The sequence below is a fragment of the Amia ocellicauda genome, chromosome 15 (assembly GCF_036373705.1).
Source record: "Amia ocellicauda isolate fAmiCal2 chromosome 15, fAmiCal2.hap1, whole genome shotgun sequence".
In the NCBI taxonomy this organism is placed as follows: Eukaryota; Metazoa; Chordata; class Actinopteri; order Amiiformes; family Amiidae; genus Amia; species Amia ocellicauda.
Genome location: NC_089864.1, coordinates 26,815,121 through 26,836,657, shown reverse-complemented (window position 1 = coordinate 26,836,657; position 21,537 = coordinate 26,815,121). Strand labels below are relative to the sequence as shown.

General features: G+C 39.0%; 1 protein-coding gene across 1 annotated transcript in view; it reads left to right on the top strand.

Moving 5' to 3' along the window:
* LOC136771956 (ELKS/Rab6-interacting/CAST family member 1) overlaps positions 1-21,537 on the top strand; it is a 315,148-nt gene that overhangs the window by 13,880 nt on the left and 279,731 nt on the right. The window contains exon 2 of the mRNA XM_066724547.1: positions 12,301-13,378. Within this exon, the coding sequence (XP_066580644.1) occupies positions 12,695-13,378 (684 nt within the window). The 5' untranslated portion in view covers positions 12,301-12,694. The remainder of the gene's footprint in view (positions 1-12,300; positions 13,379-21,537) is intronic.

Genomic DNA, 21,537 nt, shown 5'->3' with positions numbered 1-21,537 from the left:
AGACACATATCCAGTGACCTTCTTGAAATCCAAGACAGCCAAATGGTTTAATTTAGAAGTTTAGAAGTTTAATTTCTATCAACCTTGAATAAGTCTTTTGTTCTAATAGAACAGTTTGATTTTGAACCACCTAGCCATTCTGAGAGCATACATTTAAGCATTTGACAGCTTGTTGTGAAGCATTGCTGGAACTGACAGCCTATCAATTGAATGCATTGCCTGAAATAATACCACTTAATTCATTTTCGGCATAACTCTCCATAAGCTATAGGGTAAACTGCTGTTGATTTTTAAGTTCTTCTAAAATCCCCCTCGGAAATTTTCCTGGCCCTATTTATGCAACTATAAATATACATTATATTACAGTGCTGATTTCAATGCCAGTTCCTCATTAAATAAAAGATTTTTAACATTCTTTCAATAACTCAAGACTGTACTTTTCAATAGAGCTTTTTATCTGGGAGGATCCAATACAAAAGATGTGAATGCCAAAGTTGTCGTGGCAAAAATAGTGTTTTTTGGCTTGTAGAAAAAAAATCTTTAATTTCAAAAATGGAATTAAACACACAATCCCACTAATCCAATAAACACATCTAATAAATAAAAGGAACCCGCAGTCAGCTACAATCGTGTGCATAGCTTCCATTGCATTAATGCCATTCATTATAATGGGCACTTCCTTTTAACTAAGTTTGATGAAGAACAATTGAATGTAGAATCCATGAGTGAGGTTTCCATGGGAGCATATTGGTACCCTTTAAGAAATTGACTTCTTGGTAGGGTGCAGTTAATTAATGTGAAGGTTTAGATAAAAATAAATCCATAAGTAAATGCATCCATACACACACAAATAGGCCTAAACGTTGCTTAGAAGTACACTGCATAAATTATTAACTGAAATTGATTGATTTAAGGGTTACCGTTGTTATGTGTGCAGTCTTTCCTTGCATAACCAAGCCAGTAAGGAGCCCAGACCACACGGGAACACAGTGAAGCCACTCAGACAGTTATGCTAAGCAGACGAGACAATTTCATCATGTATGAGAGTCATTAACTGGACATCTTAGGAACAAGCAGGCATCTCTTCCTACCCACCTGAGATTTGTCTTAGTCACTGGCAGAGATGGGGGGGGATCAGCAGCAGGGAAACGCAGCTGAGATACAATGCATTCAAATTGAATGTTAGTCACGTTTTCATACGCTGCGTGACTGATAGACAAAAGTACCTCTGGTCTTATTGTTTTGATGGTGAGATTTGTAGATGCTTGCTAGGACTTACTGCATTGCCCTAATTTGTGACTATTTGCATTGTGAAAAATATGGCTCTATGCTTCAGTCATTCTTCCAATGTATGTGAATCTGGTTCTGTTTTGTATATTGTCAGTAGCAGTAACACACCACTTAGACTCCATTGCTTTCTATTGACTCCCCTGTCATACTCGGTCAAATCTTTCAAGTGCCTTTTTAATTAGTTACTCTTTCAGGTTTTAAAATGTGGTTGATTCTCCTTGTCCCCTTTCCTTAATGACAAATTCTGAGTTAACTCAAAAGTTACTTTTAAACCTTACAAATGCAGCGGGATGTATATTTCAGAAACATGTCATGAGCTTAACAGACATATCTTTTCCAAATGTCCTATGCCTCTGTGACAAATATGTCACACAAATATAACAATCAAATGTTATATCAGAAAACTAATACTGGCAGTAGACCCAAGTGCAATCACTGTAATTTTAAATAGTAAGAACATTTGGTGTTCTTAATGTGGGTATCTCTTACATTTTGATTACAGAAATCCTTCTCTGCCCCCTTGTGATGTTGGAGGAAGGGGGGGGGCTTTTAAGTATCTTTTTATTCTGTCTTTTAGTCTTTTACAAGTTTTGATGTATCCACGGTTGCAAATTAATGTGCCATAAACTATAAATGATCGCATTTCTAAAAAGGAAACTATAATTTTGAAATTAATGTTATAATTAGATCACTGTGCTAACTCTGTCTGAACTACTTAGATGGAATCATCTTTTTCTCTCTAAATGAAACTTTGTGCATAGTATGTGTCTGTCTGTGATTGTGGACAGCCTGGAGAACACTGTGTTCCCATGCATAATGATGTTGGTGCTTTGGTTTTGTCAATTGTGATTAGCAATCAGTGCAGCGCTCTTTTTGTCAGGGATTAGCAGGTAGCAATTAAGTTTCCTGCGTAGTTGATGGCATTTATAAGAAGGCGTAATTGGCTTTCCATTATGCAATCAGATGGGGGAGAGATGGAAGTATTTTTTATTTTTAAAGGTGCAGAACAGCAGCCCTTTTCTCAAGCTTCTGCACAAAACATTTAAATGTCCTTATTTATGTTTTTGAGGAGCCATCTTTGGAGTGCTGTCTTTTATTTATGTGATAAATACTGCCTGTGTGTAACTTGGTTCCTTGTTTCAGAAGCTCTCTGATTTTTAAAGGCTGTTCCTAATGTATAGGTCAGGGGTAGTCAATAGGTGGCCAAATCCAGACCGCCAGATGCTTTTGACTTGACCGCAAGAATAATTTTAATTAGCTTTTTATCATGTTTTTTTTTTTTTTTGGTTTGTTTTGTTAGAGTTTTGTTGCACTCAGTGCTTGTTATTGTGTGGAGCCAAGTAGCAGCACTTCCCGGTTATTAGCTAATAGGATGCGACGTATTAATATGGGATGTCCTATAGAGCTAGTGTTCCCTTTAGTTAGTTGATTGCTCGCAGATTCCCTGTTCGGGGGTCTCTGTACACATTCTGGACTGGGGCAAGATTGGCACTTTGTACTTGTCAAATAAAACAAAACAAAAACAGGTATTCGGTTTTCCTGATTTCTATATCTAAGCAGCTAAAATGTGCATCGTTTGTCATATGGACATATGTCAACCTCGCCTCTAAAATATAAAAGTGCATACACACGACTCTCTTAAAGGGAGTGCTCCTAATCTCAGCTCGTTACCTGTATAAAAGACACCTGTCCACAGAAGCAATCAATCAATCAGATTCCAAACTCTCCACCATGGCCAAGACTAAAGAGCTGTCCAAGGATGTCAGGGACAAGATTGTAGACCTACACAAGGCTGGAATGGGCTACAAGACCATCGCCAAGCAGCTTGGTGAGAAGGTGACAACAGTTGGTGCGATTATTCACAAATGGAAGAAACACAAAATAACTGTCAGTCTCCCTCGGTCTGGGGCTCCATGCAAGATCTCACCTTGTGGAGTTTCAATGATCATGAGAATGGTGAGGAATCAGCCCAGAACTACACAGGAGGATCTTGTTAATGATCTCAAGGCAGCTGGGACCATAGTCACCGAGAAAACAATTGGTAACACACTACGCCCCACAAGGTCCCCCTGCTCAAGAAAGCACATGTACAGGCCCATCTGAAGTTTGCCAATGAACATCTGAATGATTCAGAGGAGAACTGGGTGAAAGTGTTGTGGTCAGATGAGACCAAAATCGAGCTCTTTGGCATCAACTCAACTCACCGTGTTAGGAGGAGGAGGAATGACCCCAAGAACACCATCCCCACCATCAAACATGGAGGTGGAAACATTATGCTTTGGGGGTGTTTTTGTGCTAAGGGGACAGGACAACTGCACCGCATCAAAGGGACGATGGACGGGGCCATGTACCGTCAAATCTTGGGTGAGAACCTCCTTCCCTCAGCCAGGGCATTGAAAATGGGTCGTGGATGGGTATTCCAGCATGACAATGACCCAAAACACACAGCCAAGGCAAGAAAGGAGTGGCTCAAGAAGAAGCACATTAAGGTCCTGGAGTGGCCTAGCCAGTCTCCAGACCTTAATCCCATAGAAAATGTGTGGAGGGAGCTGAAGGTTCGAGTTGCCAAACGTCAGCCTCGAAACCTTAATGACTTGGAGAGGATCTGCAAAGAGGACTGGGACAAAATCCCTCCTGAGATGTGTGCAAACCTGTTGGCCAACTACAAGAAACGTCTGACCTCTGTGATTGCCAACAAGGGTTTTGCCACCAAGTACTAAGTCGAAGGGGTCAAATACTTATTTCCCTCATTAACATGCAAATCAATGTATAACTTTTTTGAAATGCGTTTTTCTGTATTTATTTGTTGTTATTCTGTCTCACTGTTAAAATACACCTACCATTAAAATTATAGACTGATCATTTCTTTGTCAGTGGGCAAACGTACAAAATCAGCAGGGGATCAAATACTTTTTTCCCTCACTGTACATATCCAGGTTCAGTGAAGAGAATAAGTACAAGGTTTTTTGAACAAAGAAAACGAGGCAAATGCATTTTTTTTTTTACAATATTATACTTTATAATAAATAACGAACTTTTATAATAAACACAAATGAAAATAAAAATATTAAACGCACTGAAATGCAAATGAAAATACACAAACACTGCAATAATAATCAATGAACAGTATTTATCAACTAAAACTCAATCTATCAAAACCTGTGCCATCAGCGGCTTGCTCTGTGCAATGTATTGAAACGTTCAATACAAGAAGCTTGGAAGACAGCGCTGCAGATGCGCTACAAGCTCCGCGCAGCATTGTGACGGATCTGGCTGCTGCAAACGCTGCTTCATTGCCTTGTATTCAGCACTGTTTTCTGAACGAATCTCACCACAGCACTGTATAGCTCTTGCTAAAAACTACATAAACTACAACTAAACAAGTACAACTAATAAAACTAGCAATTATAAAACTATATTTTTATACTTGGAAAAGGTGAATGGATTGCCGCAATAGACAGAAGACTTCTAGATGCTCACAAGTACATGGAGGCTCTAAACAACATGTGATTGAATAAAAACATGGCATGATCGCTGTCCCCGGCTTTCAATTCACATTCTACAGTATCATCACTGGCTTTGGGAATGACATGAAACTACATGGTGCTGAGGGTTTTCATTTGACGTGCGTGCGTACATCATGGTATTGAAGTGGATAAATACTCAGTCCTGTGGACTCTGGGCACCATGGAGGACAACGTTTTAACAGTCTATATCTAAAATTTTACTTGGAATTTGACATGCCTGAAACATGCACAAAATCCACGTGTCTTCCATCGCGGTGCACGTATGTGCAATATCTCACGTCTGCAGCATCACTTAAAATTGACTTTGCACGTAAAGCCGAGTTTCCCAGCTTAAATAAGTTCATTTGTTCGATGTTGCGACTGTCGGTGGCACAAGCATTAGCAAGAAACCAATTGATTTTAACTAAGAAAGTGTGCTTGTATTCAGAAGTCACTTTTACATTATTCTGCAACTTTGGAAAATTGTCTGCGTGCTCCACGATTGAAGACAGATGTAGGATTACGTGCATGTTTAGGTATGTCAAATTCGCTGTCGAATTTTGGATACAGACTTTTGCATAGATTAGCATTAGAGAAAACCTTACTGCAAATACTACACTTTCATCAATGCAATTTCATAATTAATACCACAGTTGCCCTATTATGAGCAATGTTGCAAAAACTTTACTTCATTTCAAGTGCTGAAGCTTGTCAGATGTGCTCTTTTGGAAAGCTAGTTCTGATTTACACAGTCCACAAAGCACCGTAGGGTTATCATTTTCTTTCTTATTAATACTCCCACGGTTTCGATGCTTATGCCCGAGTTTTGTTTCGTGCGTTGGCTACCTGCGACGTGCAGGTTCAGACATTTTCTCAGTAAGGTGCATACAGGTGGATGACAAACCAAGTGATGCATTACTGCCACCTACTGCTGTTTGGAATGAAACTGTTGTTCTCACACAGAGCTAGGAATATGGGCCAAGGATATTATGCGGAAGGGCTCAGGTCAAGGAAATTAATAAGAACGGCTTAGAGGCAACGTAGCTAAATGACTGTTCGATGGCTGAAATAGAAGTCAACATATTTTACTAGTCGAATAAGTCGACTAATTGTTGCAGCCCTACTGTATACTACTTCTAATACTCTAGCAGGCGTTTCCAACCTAACTATTAAATCCATTAAAATCTGACAATTGTTTCATGGCTATGAGTAAGCGAAAACATGGACCCAGACCCACTGACATTGTTTGTTGAACAGTTCCCAATATTAAACCTCTTCTGTGACAAATTATTCCTTGTTCCGATCTCCATCTGGATAGTTTGCCTATTTTTAGGACGCTGCAGGAATCCACCTTGTTTATTTCTCTTCAAAGATTTACCTTAAACTCCCCTCAGTAGGTGCCTTTTTCACAAAGTGAAAGTGGCAATAGTAATCCCATATTACATTTGACAAAATAAATTATCATTGTTGTTCAAAAGCAAAGGGAAATGGACAGTGAATATCATCACCTGATACATGGGTTAGGTGAGGACAGATTTCAAGCCTGCTGTCAGCTGCATTACACCCAGTCAGTTAGTTTATCTAGTTATTCTCTGGATTTGTCCCTCTATTGTCAGGATCCTGTGCTGGGTCCTGTAAGATCTTGTAGGATCCTGTAAGATCTTGTAGGATCCAGCTGTTGCTACAAAGTAATTTAAAACATTGCGGACTACCTGTATTATAATTTAACACCCGTGTAATAATAGCTAGACATTTTGATATTCATGTGTCTGTTGATCGCATTTAGAAACTCATAGGCTATTTTTTTGTCTTCAATGCAAAGCAGCCAATAAGGGAGATACCATCTACTTCTCCCTATTGGTTGCTAGATTTTATATGTCCTGCTGCTTGAGCGCCTGCTCCCATTGGGTGAAAAAAATGCATGGTGATTTAGCATGACTCCATTGATGAAGAGATAAAATTCAATAGAATGTGTATCAAGGAAGGGTATTCTTTGAGACGTATACAAAGGAAAGTAAATGTTTTGCTTAATATACTACATAGCACAAAAACACGTACAGAAAACCTGAGGTTTAGTGAAGGCACCAGATTATTCCACTGTTCAATGCAATACCCTGGGAAAGTGGATATAGGGGTGGACAGGTTTGATTTTCAACACGTAGCGTAAGGTACACTTATACATTTCAGTTAAAGAAGTGAATTTAAGTATCGCCTTATCAAGAATCTTGCAGAACTCAAGTTCTGTAATACTTGGATGCAGACACCAATTCCAAAGATATAAATTCTCAAATTTATTAAAAACAAAGATAAAATGTAGCACTACACTAGTTCTACAAAAAGGGAAAAACTAATTAAAATTCACTCAAGATCAGCAAATCAAAGACAAATCACTTCTGTGACCAAATCAATGACCATGGAATCGCATATGATAACACACAAAATGTTACACAAAATTACAAACACATTGACTACAATACCCGTTAGTAAGACGAAGGTGAGTCTCATTATTATTGTTAGTCGGACATCAAATAACTACGCAGGTTAGTATTTATGTAAAATAACTTCTCGTTATATATATCACTCATTTACGTTTGGGTGCCAAGAAAGATTCTATCATTTCTTGTTACCACAATTCCCCTTAACTGATTATTATTCAATGATTAATGGCAGGGCCACCTATAATCTAGTGTCTAGTGTCTATTAACATGTGTCAATTTCAGACTAAAACAGTTAAACAGGAATGAGAAGATATTTCTCGGTGTTGACAGGTTTTATTTCTAAAATTGTCAAACAAAAGTTTAATGCAGCACTCATTTATATTTAAGAAAATACTAAATTATATTACACATTCTAAAGTTTATGACTCACAGAACAACATTTCTAATTGATTTCTCAAATGTCATGAATGATAAACTCCAAACTGTTAAACTTATCTGAAATTCGTTGCAGAGAGGCCTCTCTGCCTTCGGGATCAGATAAAAGCACACGGCACGAAGTTCCATGGGGTGGGACGAGGTCCGTGTGGTTTTGTCCAATAACTTCCTGAGTTGATGCTCCTGGAAGTTGGGGTTTCGCGAAAGTAGAGCCTTTTCCAAACAGATTTTCCACTGGTTTGAAGGCTCCAAGGCTGTGCACAGGATATCTTCTTTGCAAGCAGGGTTTTCCACCGTAGTTATTTGAATCTTTGAGGAAAGCAGGGCCCTGTTTGTTTCCAAGGGTCAAGTTTCTTAAAACTGAATAGCTATTTAAATGATTGAACACTTCTGTATTCCAGTCGACTTAGTCAATTGTCCAGCTGTATGAACTACACTGATCAGATGGGTACAGGTGGGCAGGTGCAGGTTCTAAAGATCTTTACTTAATAAAGTTCTTTAAAGAATTCTTCGTACGGCTCAATCTCCTTCTTCCAGTTAAACTCTTCTGTTGCCGGCAAAGACTTGGTTAGTTTCCAGTTCCGTTTCTGGTAATAGAGCTACAAGTTGAGCTATAGCAGCGAGTTACCAGTTCAGGTGAGAGAGACAGAAAAAGTGCTGTGCGTTACCTTTTATGCCTTCAGATCATAGGTGATTGGTTCTTGAGTGTGTGAGGTTGGATTTGTGCCAGCCCCCAGTCTCCTATTGGAGGAGGCTCGATTCATGCCTGATGTAAATCCATGCCATCTTTTGGAAATGCCGGTTTGCCTGGGTTCGTAGCTCTGTTACGGGATTTTGGCTCTCGCCCGCTTCAAAGGGGTTTGTGACCTCCAGGTCCTATTCCCCAGATGTTTTCACAGCAGGGATTCCAAGCCATTTGGCCCATTCTAGGTGTGCCATACTCCCAAGACTGTCACTTTGGCGTAGAACAGTTCATGGGGCGATGAGCTCAGCCATTCTGGTAACTTTGGGGGAGAAGTCTTCTTTAGATCAGAGCTTCAGCTCAGGGCTAGAATGCTCTTATCACAATACACCCCCCCTTAACGCTACAAAAATGATAATGACCTTGGTTCCATCATGCTTCTCCATGGAGTATTGGTTTGGTGCAATTAACTGATTGAAAGAATTAAGCAATAAAGTCCATTTATGGGAATAACTTGACAAGTCACTAAGCATGAATTTCATTGCATGGTGCACAATCTGTTGCCCTGATGGTTACTATTTATAAGAATCTGGCATCCACTGACTAATTTGAAAGCCACTGCTGTGGGAGTAGGCTTTATATTGTCTATTAGCTCCAACTTTCTGGGTTCGTGGGTTAAAATAAGACTCTTAAAAATAAATCAATGATATTTATTTTCTGAAACCATGGATCTTATTAGAGATAACGATTCAAGAAGCAGTCTGACTGTTTGTAAGCTCCTGTGGTTTTATGTAATCAACTTTTGAAATGCAAGAAAGGGGGGGGAAACATGAAAAGTATATTTTCTATCCTATGGTATGACCTCATGAGACAAGAAGCAGCCTACGGTACCCTTGTAGAGTGTCAACTGGTTATAATTTACCAGAAGCGAGACCCTCTTCTAATCTTTGCTTATCCTGTCTTTCCCATTTTTGCAACAGACATGGGGAAATATGATGATAATATTCAGCCCCCTATTTATATGTATTTGTGGCCGTTTTAGCGACTTAACATACAAACCGTATATTGTTAATGCTGGTTAATATATTAACTTTGGTTTGAATTGACAATAATTTGCACTGGGGAATCCGAGAACTGCCTTTTGTCAAAAGGGGAGCGTTGGTACCCCCTTTGGCCTGACCTGACCCCAGTGGAATGTAAGGTATTTAGAAGAGAGATGTTTGCAGAAGACGACTACCAAAACTTAAGGTACATGTTGCCTCTGGGTCAGTTTCTGAACGCTGTCACTAGGTATTGCTTGTCTCTTTATTGTTATTAGCAAATTTAACAAAGTACAGCTCTTTACACACCATTTCAGACTGTTGCCCAAAATGTTAGTTGGTGCTCTAGAGATGTAGAAAATCAAGTTTTTATCTCATTAGGCTTTTAAATATAATAGTTAAAAACTAATGGTTCTGTACTCTCCCAATGCCACAATCTTTCTTATTGCACACAGGTAGTTTGTTACCAGGTTTCCTTTCAGCTGTAAGCTCTTCTGATTCATGTTGAGTAGACCACAATCAAAGGCTTTCATATACCTTCACTAATCTCATTGATAGGAACTGTGGGGTAAATATCATCTGGTCTTTAAGACTTGTAAGATTTAGGGAATATTATTCCAACATTTGGACAAATGTGAGGTCTTCACTAATGACCCCTTGTGTACAGTGCGTTAAATGCATTAGTTACTTGAGAAGACTAAGATTCAGTAAGGGAAATACTGTCCATAACTGATCTCTCTACAACAACAATCTTGTAAAATGTGAACCTAGGTAGATGTAATATTTTTGAGATTGTATACATTTTTCTGATTGCATTGAAGCACATCAAATATTCAAATGTAATTTTTATATGCTGTCATTTTATATTCAATATGATCTGTTCTGTATCTGAAAATTTTGAATGTCTTTTTATTGATTTGTTGATACCTTGTGGTGGTGGTCTTTCATTTCTATTCCAGTCACTTTCAATTGGTTTATAGCTTTTCTAGTTAAACAGGTAAAGGAGATGAATTTGTCCGGTATGATGTGGGATAGGTTTGTAATACTATCATACTTCATTTCACCTGATTATTTTATGCACTTTTTAAAATCTTTTACATGAAAACACATTATATACTTACTTAATTTTACAGCCAGCTGACTGGGTTCATGCTGGAATAAATGCTACCTGTAATCCACAGCTACATTTTCAGATGACGCTGCTGATGCTGATTTTAAAACGGTTGTCGTTCTGGGGAGAGAAAATGTCTGCCACTTGGTCCTTTGAGCTTGGGTCAGGGCCGGCACTAATAACAATAGTTAGGTCTGGTAAATAATTGATGGTTCTAGTTTGGGTCTTTTCAGTGAATTCTGAGCTATGAAGACCTCTAGTGCAGACACCTGCCTGGTTGACCATATTCATGTCTTTGTCTCAAATGTCCTGAGTCTGCATTAATGCCTTTCAATGCTGCTCACCTGACTTCAGTTATTTAGGTGATTGATTTTGCCTTTGAGTGTTTCAGGTAGTCTTCGATGAAAAGCTGCTTAACTCTGGCAGTTACATGATGTGCTTGGTATCGGGTACCTGTTTAGAGTTTTGAGACATGTCCAAGCAGTTTACAGTGCCTGTCCCAGGAAGGGAATTTAGGGAACCATTTCAGGGAATGGAAACCAGTGATTCATCACAGTGCTCTGTGAGGATAGCTGAGCTCCACCCTAGTTAGAATGAAAGTTAGATCTCTAAATTCAGTAGGTCTGTAGCTACATGATAAGAGACTTGGAAGGACATGGTTATTTTGCAGAGTGCATTAGGAAATGGTTTTTAAGCCTTAGTTACCACAGCTTTAAAAGCTCTATGTTTGCAGCATAAAAGCTGTACAACCACTGAAATCCCTTAATGCTCAGAAATGCAGATCACTATAATGTTGTACAGTGCCTCAGACAACTCGTACCAGTGCCACTGTGTGTTTAATACAATCATGCCAGTGTTCTGAAAAGATTTTATACATTCCATGAACAATTTAATGTTTAATGCACAATTCATAATTATTTACATTTAGCTTTGATTTCCTAGGAGCATGAATTGTATAATTTAAATTAACAAAACAAAATTTCAGAAACAACTGCACTTCTTAATTGTATAATGATTTCCCCTAAACTGCTGTAGACACTTAGTTTTCTCTTGTATTTTTGTAGCCTGTAAAAACTGCATTGTACATGAAACAGGACACTTGCAAAAATGGTCTATTGTATTCACTTGCATTCAGACCTTTTGAACAATTTATCTAGTTACAAATCCTCTTGAAATTAACCACCCATCCACTGAGCACTGTGCATAATTCAGCACTTCCTCCAGTTTTGAATATGATAAGTATTAAAGGATACATTTCTCCCACAGTTGTGTATTTAACCTGTGGTTAAAGCAGAATAAAGAGCACTACCAACCAAATGCTTCAGAAAAGAAGCTTTTAAAAAAAGACAGCAAATGGTGATTGAATGAACCATGTAATCAGCCTATGTCAGTGAGTTCTCACATCAGAAAAGGGATGACATTTTTTTGTGCAAGGCTGCCAGAAAGTGCCTCCAGAAATACTGTTTGAAGGTTGAAGGTCCTCCTGTGTCTGGCTGCTGAATTTGTATTTTGTGATGTGATCCTCCCTTTCTTGGTAGCTTTGGAAGGGAAGATTTAGGATTTATTTTTCCTTTTAACTGCCTGTTGTTCAATGTGACAATAAATGCAATTTGCTCATAGGCATGGAGCACTCTGGCGGAGTGCATATTTTGTTCAGCTGTCAGCAAATACATTTTCTAAAATGATTGTTTTTAATTTGGGTGCCAATGAATTCAATCTGTTTTTCAGCAATCTAAGGTATAAGAGATTACCAATGTAAATGTGTATTTATTTTGTTGTCTTTTGTTCTAATTTGCAGATTAATGTCCAAGACCAACTTATGGGTGCCACGGACATCTTCTGAGCAGACCTTAACACTTGCAGTCCACAGTGACCGAACCCCACCTGCGACATTTTGTTCTTAATAGAATGCTGAAGAGGTCAAAGAGGGAAGATTTGTATTTGCAAAGAAAAACATTTTAATATAATCATTACTACAGAGCAACTGAGACTATAATTAGTAGTGTTTTTATTTGTATTTTTAGACATTTGAGCACATCTTTGTGGGTTTCTATTGAAGTATCCATTTCAATCACTTTTAAATATGAAATATTGGAATCTTTCAGCCATACAATTAAAATAAACTAAAAACAAGAAGACTCCCAACAAGAAACAACACATATTCATTTGAAAAAAATCAGTAGTCCGCAGCCATGTACGGCAGTGCCCGCTCGGTTGGGAAGATGGACGGCAGCAGCAGTGGCAGCAGTCAGAGCCCCGGCCGATCGCCCCGTCTACCACGCTCGCCCCGGCTGGGCCACCGGCGGACCAACAGTACGGGAGGCAGCTCGGGCAGTAGTGCAGGCGGAGGCAGCGGGAAGACACTCTCCATGGAGAACATCCAGTCGCTGAACGCTGCCTATGCCACCTCAGGGCCCATGTACCTGAGCGACCACGAGAGCGTGGGGGCCGACCTGCCCAAGAGCACCATGACGCTGGGCCGATCCGGGGGGCGCCTCCCTTATGGGGTGCGTATGACGGCCATGGGTAGCAGCCCTAATATCGCCACCAACAGCGGAGTGGCCAGTGACACCATCGCCTTCGGGGACCACCACCTGCCGGCCGTCAGCATGGCGTCCACTGTGCCACACTCATTGCGCCAGGCGCGGGACAACACCATCATGGACCTACAAGCCCAGCTCAAGGAAGTACTGCGGGAGAACGAGCTGCTGCGCAAGGAGGTGGACATCAAGGAGAGCAAGCTGAGCTCCTCCATGAACAGCATCAAGACTTTCTGGAGCCCGGAGCTGAAGAAGGAGCGCGCCCTGCGCAAGGACGAGGTCTCCAAGATCGCCGTGTGGAAGGAGCAGTACCGGGTCATCACAGATGAGAGTCAGGTGAGGCCTGTGGCTTTTCTATCAAATGTTTTTTTTTTCTTGGCAGTGGTGCGCCGGCCACTGAAGTCTTCCTTGGTGTGTATCCTTGTACACAATGAAGCATTCTTGTGATATTTTGTAGTAATATAATTTACACTAGTGCATTAAACTTGTGCCAGGAACATTCCTTCTCCTACTTGCTAAATACACCTCAGGCCAAATCTGTTAGTTTCCTTTTTCTTTTTTCTTTTTACCTCTGAAAGCCTGGAAGAGCATTTTCTTTCAGTAAATTGTTTTTAATCCAGAATTGCAGCTTTTTAAACTACGAGTAGCTTCCAACTTTCTGTAATGATGCATCAACACAGCAATTCACATTGATGTAAGCACTTGTTCTCCCCACCCCACCTAAAATTGACAAGTAGTTCAAATTAAAGATTTTTGTCCAATCTAAATTTCTGTAAAACATCTACTAATCCAACTCTGCTTGTTAATTACATATTTTATTTCACTGTGTTTCAAATATGTCTGGATGTGTATTTTGTGAAACCCCAACATGCATTATTCCTTCTGAACAGTGTAGCCGCTTGTTCCATATGAGAAGTAAGAAAGGGGCTTCTTACATGCACAGACCTAATTTAGACTCTGTATGTGTTTAATAAACTATCTGTGATCTACCTTCACGACTTCACAGAAAAGGTCAAGAGCCGACTCTGTTCACTTTTATTTCAGATGTGAAGTAGATCACTTACGCGTCCCGTACTGTGATGAACCATTAGCAACCTAACCTTCTCAAAAAGTGAAATTGGAAAGCATGCCCTTTCAGAGCTGTGGCTCATATCAGGGTTTGTCTGTACCTGCCAGCTTTGTTAAAAGAAAATGGGTTTATATTTGAAAAAATTGATTCGGAAAGGTTACTAATTTGAGTTTAAAAGGTGATTTTAAGACAAATTGCATGCAGATCAATTGCCTGCTTTCTGGTTTCACCGTTGACATTGTCATTTTAAACCTTTCTGCAAATGAGCAGCTAAACATGACTTTATTTCTGACTGCCTGTTTGATTTGGAGTTTTTTCAAAATGCTGCACAGATATTTTGAGAGGTCAGTTGTTACGATTTAATGTGGTTCAAAGTAAAAGTACAGTAGAAAAGTCATACAGCATTTTTTTCTTTTTAATTAGATCAGAAAAAGTGTCAGTCATAAATTTATATACCAGCAGGCTTTCCACTTCTATTTTATGTTTAAAAATATATATATTACATTCAGAATACTGCTTGGTTAAAGGGTTTACACTTTTATAATACTGCATATAAACTCAATTAAGACGTATCAGGAGGAATTTCTGATCATTAGCTTTGTTGCTGGATACCAAAATAAGTCATGCTAATTATTATTGTCAATAGTATTAGGGTTCATAATAAACAGAATACAATCTGCAGAGTTTTTATATACTGTGATTAAAAAGTGAAAAAATAAAGGTTGAAAGAATGTATTAAAAAATATAGCCTACAACATTCTAAGTTTTTTCAGATTACAATATGGTGTTAGGACCTAAGTAAATTGTCTTCATTGGGGTTAATAGTCGCTGTATCCTAATGCAGAGATATTAGGAAATATGTCAGTGACTGAATGCTACACTAAACCCTTGCATTTTGATATTGGCTCTGATAATATAATATTGTACAGTATGCCATGGACTGACTGACCTGCTAATTGTAGCTGGATGTAACATTTCAAAATTCGAACTCTCTAAACGACAATGTTGAAAGGAGGGATTCAGCATAGGCTGTATAACAAGCATACTGGCTGTTGTCAAAATGGTATGATATGAAGGCAAGAACTTGGCTTGTACTTCAAAGTGCTTGAGCAGGAATACCAAACACAAAGCAGTACAAGGCTGCGTACCATAAATAACTTTTGCACCCAGTTTGATGAAAAATATAATTATTCTGTTAACAAATGTTAATTGGTGCACCAGGAAAAACTCATTTTTTTAAAATATGTTTTTGTGAAGCATATGGTGTTAAGGCAGACCGCGTGTTCTCCAGGAATACCCTGGCAATATTTATAGCACCTCTTCCTTATGAACAGCCTCTTGGAAATGTTCAGTGCAGACAAAACAGACATGTTCTCCTCTGAACTAGCATGAAGGGGGATTATTATTATTTTACTTTGTTCTCACTGACAATTATGATTTTGTATTAGTTTTTTTTTCCAGGATGACACCTACTACTTACAAAACACATTTGAGAACCATTTTTCCTTATGTCTAACACATTGGTGCTATAGAACCAAAACGCATATGTCCTCCCAAAAAGTGCATACATAGAAGAAGGTGAAGGACATAGAAAGCTCCATGTCCATTTTCATAAAACACCCTAGGGTACTGGTGACTAGCCAACTGATTTATGGAGAGCAATAAAAAAAGCAACAACTGTCCAACAAGGTGCTTGTCACGTCTTTGAAGCGTGGCCTGCCCTGGGTATAGCCTCTATGGATAATGGTTTGAGAATGCAGTGAATTGAACCTGAAAATGGCAGCCCTGTTCAAAGGATGCAGTGATAAACAGATCTGATGTTATTGAAGGCTTTATGGTTTAGTTTGGAGAGCTGTGGGCGCCTGTGATTGAGCAGTGTAAGCTGAGCTCAGTGGAGGAACACTTGCTGTCAGAGATTGCTGGATGGGCTCCCAGTGTTCATGAAGGAAGTACTGGCCTTTTCCTGTTGCTGTTGGGCCTGTGCATTAGTATGCATGCTGTAGCCAGCTTCTTTTAATTTGGTGTGTCATAGACTCTGTTCAACTGTGGTTTTCAGACAGACCGTCAAACTGGCACCAGCTGCATTATCTTCCTTTCGTGACGTAAGATTCACATCACAGACTCCGACCATTTCCACTATCAAGAAAGGAGAACCTCAGAAATGTGACGGCACTTCTGATGGTGAAGTAGTGTGAGCCACTGCTTCATCACACACTCATTCATATGAAACTGATCCCTGAGGTTTTTATCTCCTCACATAAACACTTTTAAATGAAACTAATGTGACCCTTTCTGTCACAGAACAATCAGTTTTATATTCTGTAAGTACTGGTAGCGTGCCATTATTTCTACCAGCAATTGCATGATTCATCAAAATGGAGCTTTAATCCAACCTAGGTCTACCCCATTTCCTTAATGATGGTTCTTTGATTGGTCTATCTGTGGTAAACTGAAACACATCCCTGGTGGTCTTTACAAATACAAAGAATAATATATTCTGTTTGTTTCACACTAAACCTCCCATTGACCCACTCATTTGTTATTAGACCTCCAAGAATATTGTATATTTCTAAAGATTAACAGCCCTCCTACACTGACCTAGCTCAAGTTCAATGTTCATTACTAAAGCAGCAGACTAGCACTAAAATAATATTAGCTTTTTTTTTTTTTTACCACACACAACCAGCCTATGTGTACATTTATTTTTTTGTAATACCCTGACAGGGCTCGCAAAATCGCTAGCCCGACGTCCCGGGGCTATAGTGTTTTCCAGTCGCGCTACCAAAATGCATCACCGGCCTGACGACGGGCCCTCTGAAATAGTGTAATCAAATCCCTCCCTTGATTCACGTTATTCTATCTTGACTTGTTATTTTAAGGAACAATACGATCGGAAGTTTTTGATCATCAGATTTGTCCGCAGTGACGCACAATGACGTCGGGCCTCGGGACGATTTCCGTCTTTGCTAAAAGTCGGCGGCCTGAGCGAAGAGCAAGTGCGGCGCGGGGGGGGCATGTGACGGGGCTTTCTCTGGTAAGAGCGCGGGGGGGGGGGGGGGGCAGACCGAGTCGGCTCGCGGGCCGCATATTGGGGGCCCAGGAACGCACAGTGCAATTAGTCCTGAATCTCCGCGCTGGAGCTCTTGTTTTAAGAGAAATACGTGAATAAAAGACGAAGCCCCACTTTCAGTGAATGCGTCACAATACGTGTCAGAATGTCTGAATCCATGTGCGACACACACACTACCATATATTCTGCTATATAAACAGCATAACATAATTAGAGCACCACTTACTTGCCTCACAAAACTCTGGTATTATTATTATATTGAATGTATTGCCACACTTTAATATGTGAATTATTCCATTAGAAAATTAACACATTTAGCGTTGTCAGGCTTTTATTTGTGCTTAATGGATAAAACAGCAGAGCTGTGCGCTCGGGTTTATGTCGCAACGATCTCAACGGGAGACCAAAACCGAGTGCAGCCTTAATATCACTGTCTCTTACGATTATAACTCACTATTAAATCAATTGTACATGACCAAACATCAATATCCCCAATGTATGTAAAAATACTTCTAGTTAAGACCCCATGTCAAACATTATCTTGTTCTCCCTTGTTTTTATGCCCCTTCTACCGGTAACTTAAACACGTTGCGCTGCAGGACCCATTTGTTCCGCCAGGCGGCACCGAACATTTTGGTCGCTCCACTTCTTTAAGGCAAAAGTGTCCGTGAACCATTGTGATTGGACCCATACGCTGCCACTTCATTTAACCCTGCACTGGTACCATGAAGAAAGTGGCATTGACATTGGGGTGGGGTCACAGAGACCCCATGGTACCACAGCAGGAAAGTAGAGGGTTTCACCAAAATGGGCGTGTTGGTGCTAGATAAACGTTTCAGTAGAAATATAAATAAATCTCATTCATTCCCTTTACGTCATGTTTTCAAAAGGTAAATCACTCAGCACCAAGCAGACACTTACATGATAGATTAATAGACATTTCAGTTCAGTTAGAACCAGATGCACATTTGTATTGATGATTCTAATTTGATTATTTTCAATCTGATTGTTGATATTTGTGTTTTGAAAAAGTTTTTGATTGATGTTTGGACTCCTAACCAATTTTCTACATTAAAAATAAAACATTATTTGGGCTAGTAAAATTAATTTCCGGCTACCAAAATCTGAAATTTTGCAAGCCCTGCCTGACCTTTTACAATTACAGAATATACAGGAATAAAATATTTTTTCAGCTTATAGGCTAAACAGGCTAATTTGTATAAATAGCACACTGACTAAAACAGAACAGCGTTATTTCTTGCAGACCAGTTGCAAGGGGATTTCTGACACTTACTGGAGCGTATATATTGAGCCCATCCAGTATCCAGTAATCTGTTGAATCTGGTAGGCCAAGAGCTAACAATTTCTGAACATTTTCTGGCTGGAGTAATGGCGTCCTATTTGTTTTAGTTCTTGGAGTTCTTGGAGTTCTGTATAAATGCTGACATCACCACTTTATTCCTCCTTTTTAGGAATTCCTTGTTTTGAATATATCAGCTACTGCAAATTAACCAGATTTACGGGGGGCGTAAAATTGGTTTCATTCCAGAACTACAAAGAAAGACTGGAATTTTGAACTGAGCTCTATGAGAATAGAAGTGAAAATGAGCTACCTATTTTTAATGGGTTTCCTTTTAACCTGCCTCCTGTAAAGCCTTCTTGTTTGCATAGTAACTGAAAGTCTTGTCATCTTTTCATCCTGCTATTGAAATAGTATTTTTCATGTAAAGACATGAATTGCAAAATACAAATAGGAGGTAAGATTTCCCCTTGGTATCGGCAAGTCCTGACTAAGAACTGAACCACTCTTATGTTTCCCCATGGTCTTGGATGAGTCAGTTCTCATTTTTACGTTTTATGCTTAATACATCTTCAGTGATTCCTGTGACAGTTTTCTAGGAATTGGCCGAGTACAGTTTGTAACATCCGGATCTTTGCTTCCATTATTGAGAATCCTTAGATAAGCTACCCCTAATAGACCAGACAAATCTGTTTAGACATGCAATGGCCAGAATAAGGTATACTGAAGTGTTGTATTGTTTTTTTGTTTTGTAGTTTTTTTTTTATGCAGCAGTTCTGCCTCTCACACTATACTTTTCACATTATAATTCATTATATTACAACCTACCTACTAATCACAGACGCAGGGCACTGTAACATTTAAAGTGTGATTTAAATCGCACCTTCAAATGACCCTTTCCAACACACACACACAATACCTAGTTGCTTATATTTAGTACATTAATTTGACAAAGTACAAAAATAAAACATTTAAATAAAAGTAAATATTAGTGTTAAAACAGTATCAGACCACTTTTAATTTGTTAAAGAATATTGTGGGCATGTAGATAAACATAATATAAACTTTCAAGCAATTAATGTCTTATTCAATTCAAGTCTTTACCATTTCCCTTTGCCCCACTGTGCACTGCACAAAATTAAGGTTGAAAAATGAGTGCCTAGTGGATTGAGTAATTCAGGGTGGGGTGTCTGGGGGTCCTCCCCCAGAAGATTTTGACAATTGGAGACCTAAAATCTCATAATCGCCATGAAATCGGGCAGAATTGGACTCAAACATATCTTTGCTTCACAACCACATATCACCAGCGAAAAATCATACATCAGCCGACATTATGCAGCATACTAGATGCGGTTTCTGGTGCTTGTCAATCACAGAGATCTATTTCAATGGACGCTAGAAATATGCGTCTTCATTGGAAATCAGCTGTTTCCGCCAACTGTTGGAGGAGTTTCTAGGTGAATACAAGCTATGGGACTGTCCCACCACACAACCCCCCCCCCCCCCCTCCAGTCGTGTGTATGCACGTTTAATGTTTATATTTTGGAGGCGAGGTTGAAGTATGTTCACACTACAAAAGATCCGCAGTTTAGCTATTTATTTATAGAAAACAAACTGAATACCCGTTTTTTTGTTTGTTTGTTTTGTTCATAGTACAAAGTGTAACACTTGCCTCAGTCCAGAATGTGTACAGAGACACCCGAACCGGGGATCTGCGAGCAATCAACTAACTAACATGAACACGAGCTCTATATAGGACATCCCATATTAATTCGTAACATCCTGTTGGCTAATAACCAGGAAGGGCTGCTACTAGGTTCCACACAAAAACAAGCACTGAGTGCAACAAACATCTGTAACATTACATAAAAAAATTTAAAAAATAAATCATGATTAGTTAATTAACATTATTCTCGTGGTCCAGCGTCTGGTGGTACGGATTTGGCCCGCGGTCCGCCTATTGACTACCCCTGATCTAGAAAATTCTACAAGAGATTACCAACAAATGATCACGCTGTTAAAGACATTATATAAAACATGTTCAGTACATGTTCTTGAACTACCCAGGCATCCTGAGGTATTTCAATACGTTACGTAGAACTAGAAATACAATAAGGGATACTCAAAAAACTCTAATGTGTAAGCCTATACAACTACACAGAAATACCAGAAAATTGAAAATTGAGAGGGATTTCGTGTTCTGAACAACCATTAAACTTTTCTCTCAACCTTTCAAAAGACAAAGATTGGAATGACGAAGGATTACTTAATAGGCCTATTCATTCATGAAACATGACATAGCAATACAGGGCTTGCAGAAACTAAAGCCTCAGCACTTTTTCCCCTGCTTTTTATTTGTTTTGGCCTATATAATTTAAATGCATTTCAGTTGTATGTTGCCTGAAGTGTTTGTAGGCTAACACTATGGGAATGTGGAAATAAGTGCTTAAAGTTGGAATGTTCTTTTGTAATTTAAACATGCATTATTTCACACAGTACCATAACTGTCCAGTGCACTGTTGGCGTAAGCTGATTACATTGCTGACATGTCTTAATGAATCTTAATTAGCCAAGTATTTATTGCTTTTTTTTTTTTTTTTTTTTTTACTTGTTCTATGTTTGCTTTTTATGTGCTCTCTAAAGGAAGTGTTTTTGTCATTTGCTGTCCAAATTGTAGCGCAAATATTTCAAAGTCCTCTGTGCGTAGTTTGTTCCTTATTATTTTTACTGTTCTGCTGTTTGACTAACAAAATTAAACGTAGAGTCAAATTTTAATCGGTTTGTTTTTTGTACTGGAATAACATCACAAGGTGCCCTTGCTCCTGCATGATGATAACTATGATTATTTAGGGTGTGTTACATGTCTTTGTCATCTGAGCTTAGAACCAGCCATTGGGGTTTTTTGTGAATGTCAAAAAAAATAAACCATACAATTACATTACGATGTGCAGATTTAAGAGAACAGTGGGCATTTGCTCACCTTGATACTTTTAATTTAAAAACAAAGATCACCATCTGTATTTATAACATTGAGAAGGGATTACCTTTGCTAAGAG